Here is a 17845-nt window from a genome sequence, read left to right as displayed (position 1 = left end):
AACATCAGGAGAGAATGCTTCTGGAACATGGCTGTACAGCCCGGAAAACTCACAGCAACCCAGTGATTCCAGCCATGAAAGCCTTCAACAACACAAACTGAAATCCCAAGATTATAATATGCAAAAGCAACCCACTGATTCTGGCCATGAAAGCCTTCAACAACACAGTAATAATAATAGTGGGAATACTGTACTACTAATAAGGGTAGTAATAATAATAGTGGTAATAACAACTATAGTAGTAGTAGTAGTAGTAATAATAATAATGGTAATAATAGACAAGAGTTCTTTCTCCCACCGTGGACATCATTCCACAGGGATATAAACCCCACTTGCCTAGTTTCCAACAGACCTGTGAGGATGCCTGCCATAGATGTCAGGCAAATTCTGGGGAAAATGATAGGAAAGCCTGAGCCGGATGTTGAAACATGCAGGGATTTGAAAGGCCGACTTAAAAGACTTAAAAGAGTAAACTGCAAGAATTAAGTGATCGGTGCAACCGGGGGAAATAACTCGAAATACATTTGAAGAACATGGCTCCTCTTTTTATACGTTCAAAGGACACAAACAAGCCTGAGTCAAAGGCATTAAGAGAAATGGCCACAAATTGGATCCCATCCTTGAAAACATTGCTTTGAGAGAGAAACAAGTCCGTTGTCAATAATTAAAATCACTTCTGGGTTGTTGTATGTTTTCCGGGCTGTATGGCCATGTTCCAGAAGTATTCTCTCCTGATGTTTCGCCCACATCTATGGCAGGCATGCTCAGAGCTAATGTGTTATTATATTGTTATGTAATGTTTGTGTTGTTCTCATCGGAAACCGCCCTGAGTCCCATCCGGGAGATAGGGCGGTATATAAATAAATAATTATTATTATTATTATTACCTCCCAACCTCTGAGGATGCCTGCCATAGATGTGGGCGAAACGTCAGGAGAGAATGCTTCTGGAACATGGCCAGACAGCCCGGAAAACATACAACAACCCTCGATAACACACAGAATCACTTCTATCAAGAAAACCTCTACGAATTCTGCAAGCCGTCTTGTCCGTGAATGGACCCGATACTTAAGTCAATGGGGAAACCATCATCCCAAGTCGGATTGGGATGGAAGTTTAGAGATGCAACTAATAGGCATCCAAAAGGCATATTTGAGGAGACAGAACTATCTTTTCTTTCCTCCCCAAAGCAAACATTTTAAGGAATGCAAACCTGTCTTCGGGATCAAACCCCACCGATCACCGAGGCCCGTCTTCTAAGCTCGGCCTCGAAATAAATCCTCTCTTTTGTTTTTCCCTACCATGAAGGTCAGGAAACTGAACAGACGGCGCTGGTTTTCTGGTTCTTTAAGGCCTGCTTCTTCTGGAGCTCCCTGGTGATGCGCCTCTTGATGCCGATCAAATAGAGCTCGCGGTCAAACAGCCCCGCGGCCAACGGGATGCTGAAAAAGGCAGGAGAGCAATAAGGTGGCCATAGAAACTCATGTTCACAGGCAGCAAGATAAAACTATGACAGACCGAACAGTTCCAACAGTGGAACTCATTGCCTCGGAGTCTACCCTCTGGAGGCTGGATGGCCATCTGTCGGGGGTGCTTTGATGGTGCTTTCCATGCATAATCTTCTGAACAGAGGTACAGACAGTAAAGGAAATACTGCAGGGGTAGTAACCCTTTCCTATGCTGTCCAAACCATCCATCCATCCATATACAGTAGAGTCTCACTTATCCAAGATAAATGGGCCGGCAGAACCTTGGATAAGCTAATAGTAATAGTAGTAGTAGTAGTAGTAATAATATGGTGTCATTTTTATTCTTGCAACAACAAAAATAGAATGGTGCCATTTTTTGTATTTACAATAGTAATAGTAGTACTGTAGTAATAATAATAATAATAATGTGTCATTTTTGTACTTAGAACAACAACAATGGAATTGTGCCATTTTGTATTTATAATAGTAATAGTAGTAGTAGTAGTAGTAATAATATGGTATCATTTTTGTAGTTACAATAGTAGTAATAATAATATGGTGCCATTTTTGTACTTATAACAGCAACAATAATAGAATGGTGCCATTGTTTGTATCTACAATAGTAATAGTAGTAGTAATAATAATAATAATAATAATAATAATAATAATAATGTGTCATTTTTGTACTTGCAATAATAATAGTAGTACAGTAGAGTCTCACTTATCCAACATAAACGGGTGGGCAGAACCTTGGATAAGCGAATATCTTGGATAATAAGGAGAGATTAAGGAAAAGCCTATTAAACATCAAATTAGGTTATGATTTTACAAATTAAGCACCAAAACATCATGTTATACAACAAATTTGACAGAAAAGGTAGTTCAATACACAGTCATGTTATGTTGTAATTACTGTATTTACGAATTTAGCACCAAAATATCACGATATATTGAAAACATTGACTACAAAAATGCCTTGGATAATCCAGAACCTTGGATAAGCGAGGCTTGGATAAGTGAGACTATACTGTGTATACACACACACATATACATATATATACACACACAATATAATACAATAATTTATAAACATATAATATATTGTATATACATATAATATTGATAATTATATTATAATGTACAGTAGAGTCTTACTTATCCAACACTCACTTATCCAACGTTCTGGTTTATCCAACGCATTTTTGTAGTCAATGTTTTCAATATATCATGATATTTTGGTGCTAAATTCATAAATACAGTAATTACTACATAGCATTAATGTGTAATGAACTACTTTTTCTGTCAAATTTGTTGTATAACATGATGTTTTGGTGCTTAACTTGTAAAATCATAACCTATTTTGATGTTTAATAGGCTTTTTCTTAATCTCTCCTTATTATCCAACATATTCACTTATCCAACATTCTGACGGCCCGTTTATGTTGGATAAGTGAGACTCTACTGTAATACAATATTATACTAATAATACAATATGATAATATTAATTATATATATTACATGTAATATTACTAATAATATTACAGTATAATGACATAGTACAATATAGTAATTTAATGCTTATATTGTGCTATGCTAATAATATATTGTATGTACATTTGATTGGCAAGCCGCTCTGAGTCCCCTTCGGGGTGAGAAGGGCAGGATATAAATGTAGTAAATAAACAAACAAATAAATAAACACATGCACTATGGAGGACCTTCTTACAGCAACACCAGAGGCACTCCTAGTGGCCAGCTATTCGTCAAAGGACATTTAGTATCATGCCAAGTTGTTGTTGTGTTTTTTTTTAACTTTGTGTTTTCAGATACATTACAATCTGTCCCCTCGGTTCGCTTCTGACACGATAAAAAAAAATAACTGTAAAACTAACTTGTCTCTTCCGGGTCTGATTCTGACCCGAAACAGCCCATAGACTGGACGGTGGTCGGAGGTCTTGATGCCAAGGCAGGAGGAGTATTTCACGGCATGGATGTCGTCCTTGTGGCGGCTTCGGTGGATGACACGGTCCTGGCGAGACAGAAGGAGATATGAGCAAGCCACGGATGGAAAGAACTCAAAGGGAAACATTAACTTGCATGTTCTGAACCAGGGGTCCCCAAACTACGGCCCGCGGGCCGTAGATGGTCTTTGGAGGTCTCTTTGCTTAACTACGGCCTTATGAGACCATCTAGATGGTTTTTGGAGGTCTCTACTTACCTATGGTCTTATGAGATTGTCTAGATGGTCTTTGGAGGTCTCTTTACTTACCTATGGTCTTATGAGATCATCTAGATAGTCTTTGGAGGTCTCTTTGCTTAGCTATGGTCCTATGAGACCATCTAGATGGGGTTTAGAGATCTCTTTCCTTACCTATGGTCCTATGAGACTATCTAGATGACCTTTGAGGGTCCCTTTCCTTACCTATGGTCTTATGAGGCATCTAGATGGTCTTTGGAGGTCTCTATGCTTAGCTACGGCCTTATGAGACCGTCTAGATGACCTTTGAGGGTTCCTTTCTTTACCAATGGTCTTATGATATCATCTAGATGGTCTCTGAAGGTCTCTTTGCCTACCTATGGTCTTATGAGATCATCTAAATGGTCTTTGGAGGTCTCTTTGCTTAGCTATGGCCTTATGAGACCATCTAGATGGCTTTTGGAGGTCACTTTCCTTACCTATGGTCCTATGAAACCATCTAAATAGTCTGGAGGGCTCTTTGCTTACCTATGGTCTTATGAGATCGTCTCATAAGCTTAAGTGGCTGAGGGGGAAAAGGAAAGGGCCCGAGGCTGTTAGGAATGGTGGGAGTTGTAGTCCAAAAGACCTGGAGGGCCCAACTTTGCCCATGACTGGTCTAGAACATGCAAAGTTCCCCAACGGGATGCCTATATTGTCACGTGTCTCCTCACCGTATACGAGGGCGTCCTCTGCTTGGAGGTCGAGTCGTAGGAGTCCAGCCCGACATCAAACTTGTACGAAGGGCGGAAAAGGATGGGCGCCTCTTGGAACCCCTTGAAGATGGAACCTTGGGAGAGAAGTCAAGTCGCTGGTCAGTATTTTCTCCAGCCACCAAACCTTCAGAGTGTCTTTTTAGCCCAGGACATCACAGTTATTTCTACAGCAGGTTTTGAACTAGCCGTATGCCTTCAAGGCGTTTCAGATTGAGAGCGACCCTAAGGCAACCCTCTCTCGAAGTTTTCTGGTCAAGATTTATTCAAAGGAGAGTTGTCAGTTAATGTGGGATTTGTGTATTGATAGTGTTTAAATGCAATTTGTGTCTTGCTTGTATTGCAACTGATTGCATCATCCAGGATGTGCCATAGTGTGGAAAGAGTTAATTGCCAAGAAGCTATGATGACCTTGATGTGTGTCTGGAACTAGGGAGTATCCAGACACAAGTGTTTGTGCATTACTGATTGCATCAGTTCACTTGAGTTCTGTCTGCCTAGCTGTTGAGTGGGACTTGGCTCAAGGCAACCAATGGGCTCAGAGCAGGAAGGGAGTGGAGAGGATTCCCTCTATTTTGGAGGGATAGAAGGAAGGAGAGGAGAAAAAAGGAGAGTTAAGGAAGAACTGGTGTTGTGTGCTTACTCTTCTAACCCAGTGTTGTGGTTCTATCTGATGATGAAGGGGAATTTGGGTTTATGCAGGTTAACCAAGGAAATGTTGAAGGCTCTGAATTGTCAGAAAGGGAAGCTGAAGTTAGTGATAAGGGTGACCTTTCACCAGATTCTGAACATCAACAAAGTCCAGGTGGACCTTGTGCAAAATAGAAAACTAACTGAGCATATTTATGGAGAAATTGTTATATTCCTGGGAATATCTGAATAAGCATGGAGATCTTATTGGAGTGCTTTACTGGAAAAGCAGGGAGCTAGACTGTTTAATTGATGACCTCTGGAACAATAGATAGTATAATTAGAACAGGATGGATTCAACATTGGTATTTTCATTAAGACATCCTAGTCTATATATTTGTAGAAATGGTCTGACTCACTGCCTGCATATTATAATTTATTATGCTTTATTTTATATAATAAAAGAACATTCCTAAAATAAAAAAGTGATACAACAGACCATAGGATAATTCTGCCTGAAATGCAGGCATTTCTATTCTACCATCTAAGGAAATACATTAAAAAGTATTTTTAATGTACTAAAAAGCAAAAATATACTATTCTAGGAGTAAGAACATGATTTATTACTAGCCTTAATTAAATATAGACATCATAAATGCATGTTATATTATTCTTCTATATCTCTCTGTTAACCAAATGATGACATACTGCTTGGAAATCCTGACTAATAGTATTATTATTATGGAACAACAATGATTGTTTAGTTTAACTTTAACAGTTTTTGGCAGTTCTTTGTTAGAACATTACCAGTGTCAGCTGCTTCTAACCTAGCGATTTTACTCGAAGTGTTTAATGCCAGTGCTAATACTTTTTTGCTTTTGCTTTTTGGTGTGTTTCTTTGCCAAGTTCTTTTGCATTTTTATATCGCCATTTGTTCAGATTATATATATATATATATATATATATATATATATATATATATAAATATATATATATATAATCTGAACAAATGGCGATATATATATGTATATATGTATATATATATATATATATGGACACTTTAGCTTTGTTTTGGGGTTTTTTTTTCTCTCTTCCTTTTTGATCCTTTTTTAATCGCAGTTTTCCTACTTTCTATACAAATGTTCTCACTCTTTTGGTGTTAATTTACTCTTATAAGGTAAAACTTCAATAAAAAATATATTTTTTTAAAAAAACCCAACAAAGTCCAGGTGGCTCGGGCAGCAAGTCAGAGGAGTTTTCCTTAGATAGAGACACAAGGTTAAGTTAAAGAGTTCATCCCAGGCGTTCTGTGAGAATCGCTAGTAAACGTGTTGGAACCCAAGGTCAGAGGAATGCTTTCTTAGCTTGTAAGCATGGTTAAATAGGGTGAAACAGGAAAAGATTTTCAGACGAAGCAACGTTGGTTTTGGGAGGCTTAACTCCTGCCTTGTCTCTGCTCATGGAAAAAGATTCTTGTTTTTGTTCCTGCCTAGATTCTGTGTTTGGATTGTATTTTGAAGTTCATGCTATCTTGTTTTTCAGGACTGATTTGCTATATTAGAGACTTTGAACTATATTCTACAGAGACTTTGAACTATATTCTGCAGATTGCCTTTGCAATTGGATTACTGCTTTCTTTACTGCTTTTTATTAAGATTTTGCTATCTTTTATCAATAAACTGAAAAAAAATACCCAAGTCTGCTGGGGTGGAGTGTGTGTTAAGAGCAAGGTGAATCAGTGCTGAGGTGCAACACCCATCAACATAACATACCCGAGAGGCCTGTCCTTACCCTTGTCCATTTCCTTCAAGAGCTGGTCGTACTCCAGCAGCTTGGCTATGTCTGCTTTGGGGCCCTGGCTGAGGATCTGCTCCACGGCCTCCCGGTTCTCGTTCAGGCGGAAGTTGAAGTCCCCGAACCAGAAGACATTGTCGAAGCGGGTCGTGACGTCCCCTGCGGAGCCAAACAGACATCACAACTGAGAACAAGTTTGGGGATGGAGCCTTCTATAATAATTGAAAGAAATATTGACGCTCACCCGAACTGGAGCGATATGGGTTGGTGTCGGGAAGGTTTTTGGGCAGAGCGAGCGCCTGGATGGTCTTGTTGTAATCCAGGACCCTCTCATACACTTTGCCATCTCCCGCTGGAAGGAAAGAAGACAAGTCGTGATGGGACAGAAACATGTCGCAGCTATCAAACTGGGGTTCCAAACATTCAACCCCTTCTGCGGAAGCTGCACCCTTCGTCCAAGGAGAAAACCCCAAAACAAACTGTCTTTTAGTAAAGAAAGATTCATATGAAAATATATACAAACATAACAGTCCTTGGCTTTTATCAGCAGCTTTCAACCGGCGAAACAAAATGTTATCTTCAAGCTTTCTCCAGCTCCACACCAACAGCTTTCCCATAGCAACACCATCACCATCACCACCACCACCACCATCATCATCACCATTACCTTCACAATAACATTCACATTCACTAACACAAGATTTACTCAGTCTCTATTAATATTTAGCAGGTGTCTTGATTGCTGCTGGTCATACATGGATAGGACATGATTCTTACAAACACTTATCCATTTTCACATAAGAAATGACCTAAATAATATAAAACTCTGACAAAACGGACTTTATCCAACGGCAGAAAGTGACCGGGGGAGTCCGACAATGAAATCCTCCTGATAAATACGCTTAGTAGTGTCTTAAATACTTTTACAATGGTTCTTTGATTCCGTTTTCAGTGAAAGAGAGTATACAGAGAAAGAAGATACACACAGAGACTATAGCTACATTGGTTACACAAAGAAAGGGGATATTACATTTTATTCAACATTCACAGTGACGCAGTGGGTTAGACCACTGAGCTGTTGAATTTGCTGACAGAAAGGTCAGAGATTCGAATCTAGGGAGCGGGGTGAGCTCCCACTATTAGCCCCAGCTTCTTCCAACCTAGCAGTTTGGAAACACGCAAATGTGAGTAGATCAATAGGTACTGCTCCAGCAGGAAGGTCTCTAGACACCTCCAAGGTCATGTGACCACTGGCATGACTGCATGGAGTGCCGTTACCTTCCCGCCATACCTATTGATCTACTCACATTTGCATGTTTTCACACCGCTAGCTTGGCAGAAGCTGGGGCTAACAGCGGGTGCTCAGCCAACTCCCCGGATTTGAACCTGAGACCTTTTGGTCCACAAGTTCAGCAACTCATCGTTTTAACACACTGCACCACTGTGTGTTTATTTTATGCGTTGTTTTAGGCACCTTGTGCCATATGTAAGCTGTCCCGAGTCCATTCAGAGAGATGGAGGCGGGGTACAAAAATAAACTTATATTATTATTATCATTGTGTGACACAGCAAACAAGATAGATATGCTGGATTTTGTATCACAAAATCACAAGTTGAACACTTCCCAAGTGTCTAGGACTGTGTGATGTATATTATTATTATTATGATTATTATGATGATGATGATGATTATTATTATTATTATTATCATCATTCTATGTCACAGCAAACAAGATAGATATGCTGGATTTCGTATCACAAAATCACAAGTTGAACACTTCCCAAGTGTCTAGGACTGTGTGATGTATTTTCAGATGATGCGCGCAGATCCCAGCCGGGTGGCCTTTTGCAGTTGGCAGATTGTGATTTTGTCAATGTCTATTGTTTCCAAATGCCGGCTGAGATCTTTTGGCATGGCACCCAGTGTGCCCATCACCACCGGGACCACCTACACTGGTTTCTGCCAGAGTCTTTGAAGTTCAATCTTGAGGTCCTGAGAGCGGCTGAGTTTTTCCTGTTGTTTTTCGTCAATGCAACTGTCACCTGGGATGGCAACATCAATGATCCAGACCTTGTTCTTTTCCACAACTGTGATGTCTGGTGTGTTGTGTTATTATTATTATTATTATTATCATCATCATCATCATTGTATGACACAGCAAACAAGATAGACATGCTGGATTTCGTATCACAAAATCACAAGTCGAACACTTCCCAAGCGTTTAGGACTGTGTGATGTATTTTTGGATGATGTACGCAGATCCTATTATTATTATTATTATTATTATTATTATTATTATTATCATTATTATTATTATTATTGTCACAGTAGGTCAATGTTTAGCCATTTCTGGACCTTTTAGGGACAAACAGTGCTGGAAGACGAGGAATATTACCAAGATCTGGCCACACGCAAGCAGGGAAGTACTCACACGTGAAATGGGATGTGATGAAAAGGAAGGACGTGCCGAAGAAAGTGAAGCAAACGCCGAGGGCCCCTTTCGTTTTGATTTGGGACACAATGCGGGTTGTCACTGTGGCAAATTCCACCTCTGGGAGGAGAGAGAAAGAAACAGAAAGAGAAGAGTTGTGAATATAGAACCTCAGAACTGGATCTTACTTTCTGTGGTCTGGCTAAGTCCCAACAGCAGGGATCCTCAAACTTTTGAAGCAGAGGGCCGGCCCACAATCCTTCAGACTGTGGAGGGGCCGAATTATCATTTGAAAAAAAAAAACCGAACAAATTCCTATGCACACTGCACATATCTTATTTGTATTGCAAAACAACATCAACAATAACAATGAAAGAGCAATACAATATTTAAAAATCAAAACAATTTTAACCAACATAAAACTATCAGGATTTCAATAGGAAGTGTGGGCCTGCTTCTGGCCAATGAGATAGTCAAGTTAATTAGGATTGTTGTTGTTGTGTGCCTTCAAGTCATTTCAGACTCAGGGGGAGCCTAAGTCTAAAATTATTTATTTATTCATTTACTGCATGTATCTACTACATTTATATCCCGCCCTTCTCACCCCAAAGGGGACTCAGAGCAGCTGTATGTACATACGATGTATTATATTATTAGCATAGCACAATGTTAGCATTATATATTACTATATTGAACTATACCACTATATTGTAATATTATATGTAATATATAACATATTATTAATATTATTATATGGTATTATTAGTAGTAGTATTATATTGTATAAAATGATAATATTATTATCAATATCATATGTATATACAATCTATATATAAAAGAGTGATGGCATCATGGCGACCCACAAAACAACAAAACTACAGGCCCCCCAACCTCGAAATTTGACAACACAACCCATCATCCACGCCTCTAGGTTGATACAACAAAAAGAAAAGAAAAATAAAGTCCTAATTAGAGAGAGAGGAATAATTGCTTTTATCCAATTGCTGCCAGTTAGAAGGCCAAGCTCCTCCAACTTGGTCTCCTAGCAACCCAATAAAAAATAATAAAAAACATTACAAATGCAGCCAGTTCCATAGGCCAAACTTTGTCAAGGTTTGCAACAGTATTGGATTTATTTTTGTGTTGGGGTGCCTTTGATTTTTTTGTTTTGTTTATTGAGCACTTTTACACAAATGTTCTGTTTACACACCATTGTATGTATTAATATATTAGAAGCTTTTCAAAAAATAAAAAACCTTTACCTAAAAAAAAACACTAAAAATTAATACAATAAAATACGATAATAACAGAAAATAACTAAAAATAATACAAGAAAATAATAAAATATAATAAATAAAAATATAACTTACAATAAAATTAATAAAAAATTGCAAATAACGTCAAATAAAAATTACACAACAATTTTTAACCAATACCACCACCACTTTGCCACAGCAACGCGTGGCCGGGCACAGCTAGTATATTATATTATTAAAACTGATATAAAAATATTATATTATAAATGAGGGCGGGGGCCAGGTAAATGACCTTGGAGGGCCGCATCCGGCCCCCGGGCCTTAGTTTGGGGACCCCTGCCCAACAGCCTACCGGCTTTTAAGAATTTTGGGAGTTGAAGTCCAATACGCCTGGAGGGACGAAGTTTGCCCATGCCTGATTCAGAGCCATTGAAAAGGTCCAGTTAATAACAAGGCCTTACCTGAGCAGAACCAGATGAGGTCTCTCCTCAGGAAGACAGACAGGTAAAGAACGCCATGGGCTGCGGCGTAGAACAGGACGTAATGCGGGCCCAGCGTCTCCTGCAAGCGGATCTCCCACTCGCGCCTGGCAAAGCAAAGGGGAACGTCATCACCCTCTGGCCTTTCAGAGTTGGAAGAGATCTCCAATGGCCATCCAGTCCAACCCTTCTTTCTGCCATTATGCAGGAAAAGCACAATCAAAGCACCCCTGACAGATGACTATTCAGCCTCTGTTTAAAAGCCTCCATAAGAGGAGCTTCCACCACACTCCAAGGCAGTGATTACAAAGGTCAGGAAAACCTTCCTAACGTTCAAGTGGAATCTCCTTTCCTATCATTTGAACCCACTGCACAGATAGCAAGACAATTATGCATTATGGGTCCTTGGTGACAGATGAACCCACAAGCCAAGATTATTATTATGTTGTTGAAGGCTTTCATGGCCAGAATCACTGGGTTGTTGTGCATTTCCGGGCTGTATAGCCATGTTGCAGAAGCATTCTCTCATGACATTTCGCCCACATCTATGGCAGGCATCCCCAGAGGTTGTGAGGTCTGTTGGAAACTAGACAAGCGGGGTTTATAGGTCTATGGAATGATATCCAGGGTGGGAGAAAGAACAGGCAGGCAGGAAGCAGCCAAGCTTTGAAGCTGCAAGGCCATTCAATGCTAATCAAGCTGGCCAATTGCAAACACTCACACTTGTCTCTGATGAGGAAATGGAAAATATGGATTTTTAGACATATATTGTATGCACATTAGAAGCACTGAAATGTAGAAAAATCAGACTCTCTGTGTGTTAGATTCTGTCTAAATGTACAAGCTGGTTGAAGGGGGGCCTGTTATCTATATATTCCAGTGTGAATTGGTTCCTAGTACAGCTAAGAGGGAGGGCAGACTTCTTGACAAGGCCCCTGATTAATGTACTATAGCTGAGCCGTGGTGTCTGTGACTTGCTACAGGCTTTTAGAGTGCTTAGATAGGAAAATGCTGATCGTGCATATTTATGCCCATGTATGTAAGCATGTGAAGTGACGTACTAATGACGAGATGTATGTAGAAGCATGTTCTTTGTCTGAAAATGTATAAAAGGCAATGCCAACGTCTTGATCGGGGCTCTGCTTTGCTTTTGGAAGAGATTCCACTTCCAGAGACTCAGCTGAAAATAATAAACCGGACTTTTTGGCCTCTCAAAGGATCTCTCTTGGTGTTATCTCTCCCGTCATCGATATAATCTCCAACAGACAAGAGTTCTTTCTCCCACCCTGGACCTTCTACGGATATATAAACCCCAGTTGCCTCGTTTCCAACAGACCTCACAACCTCTCAGAATGCTTGCCATAGATGTGGGTGAAATGTCAGGAGAGAATGCTTCTGGGACATGGTCATACAGCCCGGAAAACTCACCGCAACCCAGTGATTCCAGCCAGGAGAGCTTTCGACAACACAAACTGTTATGAAATCCCAAGGTTACAGAATGCAATAGGACCTCTTGAGACTGTAATACCTTTAGGGCCTTGAGCAGCTCATAATCCAATGACTAAAGAGCGCCTGGACTGAGAAAGGAAAGGGGGGACATCTTGCTAACCCAAAAGGCAAAGCTATCCAAGGAGAGAAACTCGGGTTCAAGGAGATCTGGTCCACAAAAAGAGAGGAGGGTTTGGGCTGATTGGAAACCTAAACAAATACACAGCAGACGGGGGCTCGAAAGCCCTTCATACAACCAGGAAGCATCCTCTTTCGCCATACCTGTCCGGACAGCCTTCCTGGATCCCTATGACATACATGTCCTGGGCATAGTCAGGCTCCGAGGGCAAAAGGAAGTCGTCCAGCACCTCTGGCAGCTCCTGAGAGGAGAGGAAAGCATTGTCCAATTGTAGGGCAACATTTAGACCAGGGGTCCTCAAACTTTTTAAGTGGAGGGCCGGTTTATGGCCCTCAGACTGTTGAGGGGCCAAATTATCATTTGAAAAAAAATACGAACAAATTCCTATGCACAATGCACATGTCTTATTTGTGGTGCAAAAACAACAAGAACAACAACAAAAGAACATTACATTTTTTTAAAAAAAAATTAACCAACATAAACCTATCAGGATTTCATTGGGAAGTGTGGGCCTGCTTCTGGCCAATGAGATAGTCAAGTTAATTAGGATTGTTGTTGTTGTGTGCCTTCAAGTCATTTCTGACTTTGGTGAGCCTAAGTCTAAAACTGAGGGCGGGGGCCAGGTAAATGACCTTGGAGGGCCGCATCCGGCCCCTGGGCCTTAGTTTGGGGACCCCTGATTTAGACCAATAGTTCCCACACTTTGTTTGGCTATGCCAACCTCTCAAGCCTCTCTAAAATCCTGATCTCCCCCCCCCCCCACCCCTGGTGACATATACAGGCAGTTTCCAAGTTACGAACAAGATTAAGTTCTGTAGGTTTGTTCTTATGTTTAATCTGTAGGTAAGTCGGAAAAGGTACATTCTTTAAGTGTAACTCCAGCCACATATATACCCTGTTGCCCTGAAAATAAGACATCCCCAGAAAATAAGACCTAGTAGAGGTTTTGCTGAATTGCTAAATATAAGGCCTCCCTCGAAAGTAAGACCTAGTAAAGTTTTTGTTTGGAAGCATGCAGGATCGGTAAATGTACATACCATAGATTGTTGTACACGGAAATAAAGGTAGTAACAAGAAATAATAATAATATCATAACTTTATTCTTGTATCCCACCTCCATCTCCCAGAAGGGACTCAGGGCAGCTTACACAGGGATAAGCCAAACAACAACAACATAAATTTACATACAAACAGAAATTTAAAACAATAATTTTAAAAACAGTATAGCAATAAAATATAATATAGAAATTCTTGAAAGGATTCAGTTTGGTTATGCTGTTTTGTGATGACAACGACTGTACAGTAGATAATAAAATTTCATTTTTAAAAATTCAACCATAAATGTGAATTCATCTTTGTGGAAAAATAACACATCCCCTGAAAATAAGACCTAGCGCACCTTTGGTAGCAAAAATTAATATAAGACACTGTCTTATTTTCGGGGAAACAGGGTATATAGAAGGCCACTAGAACTATAAAGAATGTAAAAAAATAAAAAATAAAACCCCACTTAAGTACTCTTTTGTGAATGCCTCCCCAAATCAGATGGCATCCCTGTGGGATTCAGAATCCTTTCCCCAGCTCTTCTGCTCCCCAAATAACCACAAACTCTGCAGCTCTGTTTAAGACCCAAACTCACAAGGTGTGGATAATAGATAGACACGAAACGGCACTTCCCTCACCTTCTGTCCCTGCATGTTCCATGTGGCCACAAAGATGCCGATGCGACGGTCGGGGAAATACCGGTTGAGTTCTTCCGCTCCCAAAAGGGCCCCGCTGGCAAGAAGGCTGCCTTCCAAATAACTTCTAAGAAACAAAGAGGAGAATCTGTTCTGACAAAATGATTCCTCTTCTACCCTGCCCTTCCACAACAAGGTTACTATCACATGTACTATCTTCTGGTTCTAAAGGATCATCCCTCATTTATCCTACAGACACGACTGTTGTTTATTAATGCCTGGAACACTGGCCATTCGCATACAAACAAATAAAAATATAAACATTTAGATGAGGTAATGTGCTATCAGCCTGAATGTTTACTACTGCTAGGGAAATCTGCAGAGTTTCCATTGAATCACACACAGAACATCTTCTCTGACTTGTTCTTTAGATGTAAATTAGTCAGAATAGACTCATATAGCCATAAGGCCTGTGGTCCTCAAGGTATTTCTATATTAACTAGTCCTTCCGGCCCAAGATCACTTGGGTATCCCAACCAAAACCACCCCAAAAGACATGAGACTCCAAGAATATATCTAAATTCCGATCTCAACTCTAATTTTTGGCCCTCTGATGTTTGGGAAGACTAATGTAAGACACCTTGAATCTCTTTTTTAGAGAGAGAAAACAGGATATTATTATTATTATTATTAGAAACACAACAAGATGAGTTCACAGCAGACACTCTGCTGACTGTTGCATTGGATCACACTATTATTATTATTATTATTATTATTATTATTATGTCACAGCAAACAAGATAGATATGCTGGATTTCGTTTCACAAAATCACAAGTCGAACACTTCCCAAGTGTCTAGGACTGTGTGATGTATTTTCCGATGATGCGTGCAGATCCCAGTAGGGTGGCCTTTTGCAGTTGGCAGATCGTAATTTTGCCAATGTCTATTGTTTCCAAATGCTGGCTGAGATCTTTTGGCACGGCACCCAATGTGCCAATCACCACCGGGACCACCTGTACTGATTTCTGCCAGAGTCTTTGAAGTTCTATTATTATTATTATTATTATTATTATTATTATTATTATTATTATTATTGAAGACTCTCTCACTGCGCTTTCTGGACCAACGCCACCTGGGCTCTAATGTCTGGGAACTGCTGGCCTATATCCAAACCAAAACCACCCCCACAGGTGAACGTAAGACTCCAAGAATCTCAAAATGCTGGTCTCAACTCATATTGCCACAGGCGTCTAATCTTTAGTTTGGAAGACTCTCGAATCAGGCCTTCTGGACCAATGCTACCCAGGCTCTAATGTCTGCGATCTGCTGGCCTGTATCCGAACCAAAACGACCCCAAAGGTCAACCCGATGCCGGGCTCCCTACCTGTTCCGCACATCCCTGACGCGGATGGGGGTCAGCAGGCTGAAGGAGGACTTCATGGAGGCGGCGGAGGAGGAGGAGGCGCCGTAGCCGTCGCACACCATCCCTCCTCGGCTGTGGAGCTGGCTGTCACTCCAGCTGCTGCTCGCTCTCGGAAAGGAGGCCCCGGAGCAAAGCCGGTGGTAATCCCCGGAATCCGGGTCGATCCTATTAGTTGTCCTCAGTGCCGAGAAGGAGCCCTCCAGCTCCGGTAGAGGAGGTGGCTGGGTGGGCCGGGGAGTAGGCAACCGGCCCTGGGAGTCCTCGAGGGAGCCGTTCAAGGAGCCCATCCTGGCGGGGTCCCGCAAACTGTCCTGGCTCATCCTGAAGAGTCGCCGCCGCCGCCAGATGAGTTCGTCAAGAGACGAGGTCCGCTCGAGCCTCGGTTTCTGGGCAACGGAGTTCAAATCAGTGCAGGTTTGGGACTCTTTGGGGAGAAAATTCAACTGATGGTTGACCAAGGAGTGCTTGGAGAGGAGGTCAAGGCTGTCCCCTGTCTCTTTCCCTGCGCTGCAGACCCTCGGGGACACGTTTTGTGGGGCTTGACCCCCGGTGCTACGGTTGGGCTCCATGGTTCTGGGTGAGGATCCATCGGGTTTGCCAGCTACAAGGGAGTCAGCAGCACTGCCCTGGAAATATTTCGAATTGGCATGTTTCCAATTGGGGAGCCTCAAAATACCAAAGTCTGGAGGGAACGCAAACACAGGTCGCAGGTCACCACCTATAAAATACAATAAAACGGTACCAGTCTTTTTTATTGCGTCTTAACTGTATTTTGTACGCATGACTCAAATGCTTAATTGTTTTTTATTTTACTTTTGTACTTGCCATGTTTTTAAAGTGATTGGGTTGTGTCGGTTCACCGAAAGCCTCACTTGAGTCCCTATGGAGAGAAAGGCAGGAGTAAAAATAAATACGATGATTATGACAACAACAATAATAACATTATTGTAAACTGCATTAAGTCTCTACAGGGAGAAAAGTGGGTCAGAATAAATAATAATAATAATAACAATAATAATAATAATAATCTCAGCCTGCATTTGGAAACAACAGACATTGACAAAATTATGATCTGCCAGCTGCAAAAGGCCACCCTACTGGGATCTGCGCGCACCATCCGAAAATACATCACACAGTCCTAGACACTTGGGAAGTGTTCGACTTGTGATTTTGTGAAACGAAATCCAGCATGTCTATCTTGTTTGCTGTGTCATACAATAATAATAATATAATGATGATGCTATTGTAAGACACCTTGAGTCTCTATGGGGAGAAATGCTGGGTAAATAATAATAATAATAATAATAATAATAATAATAATAATAATATTATTGTAAGATATCTTGATTCCCTATGGAGAGAAAGGCTGAATAATAATAACACTAATAATAATACTAAGCTGCCTCAATTCCCAATGGAATTAATAATAATAACAACAACAATAACAACGGCAGCAACAACAACAAAACAACAATGATGTTATTGTAAGCCACCTTGAGTCCCTATGGGGAGATGATGATAAAGATGATGATGATGATGATAATGATTATAATGTTATTATCATTATTATTGCCATTATAATCCTCATTATTACTACCACTATTATTACTACAATTATTACCATCATTATTACTATTATTACTACCATTGATATGATTATTGTTATTATTATTATTAGTGTTACTATTATTATTATCATCATCATCATCATCAAAATATATTACCATTATTACCATTATTATTGTTTCCATTATTGTTATCATTATAGTTGCCACGATTAATAATAATAATAATAATAAACTTTATTTATACCCCGCCACCATCTCCCTGTGGGGACTCGGGGCGGCTCACAACGTTACAAAAGTACATTAAACAATATACACAGTTTAAAACACAAGAAGATGATAAAACAGAAGTTAAAACAAGGGTTTATACAACAGTAATGATTACTATCATTATTACTATCACTATTGTTATTACTGTTATTACCATAATCATTATTACCATTATTATTACCATTAATATAATTATAATTATTATTACTACTACTACTGTTATTACCATTATTATTACTATTACCATTACTACCCTTATTAGTAGTACAGTA

General features: G+C 40.1%; 1 protein-coding gene across 1 annotated transcript; it reads right to left on the bottom strand.

Moving 5' to 3' along the window:
- Positions 1-523: 523 nt before the first annotated feature.
- inpp5e (inositol polyphosphate-5-phosphatase E) lies at positions 524-16454 on the bottom strand. The gene is made up of 10 exons (XM_062959285.1): positions 15700-16454; positions 14318-14441; positions 12779-12876; positions 10991-11115; positions 9274-9393; positions 7087-7194; positions 6840-7001; positions 4380-4495; positions 3362-3498; positions 524-1442 (listed from the first exon to the last, which is right to left on the bottom strand). The coding sequence occupies exons 1-10, from the start codon at positions 16305-16307 to the stop codon at positions 1310-1312; spliced, it is 1731 nt and encodes a 576-aa protein (XP_062815355.1). The 5' UTR covers positions 16308-16454; the 3' UTR covers positions 524-1309.
- Positions 16455-17845: the final 1391 nt, after the last annotated feature.

Source organism: Anolis carolinensis, unplaced genomic scaffold (assembly GCF_035594765.1).
Source record: "Anolis carolinensis isolate JA03-04 unplaced genomic scaffold, rAnoCar3.1.pri scaffold_7, whole genome shotgun sequence".
In the NCBI taxonomy this organism is placed as follows: Eukaryota; Metazoa; Chordata; class Lepidosauria; order Squamata; family Dactyloidae; genus Anolis; species Anolis carolinensis.
The sequence above is the reverse complement of the archived record's forward strand: the minus strand, read 5'-3'. Positions and strand labels throughout refer to the sequence as shown.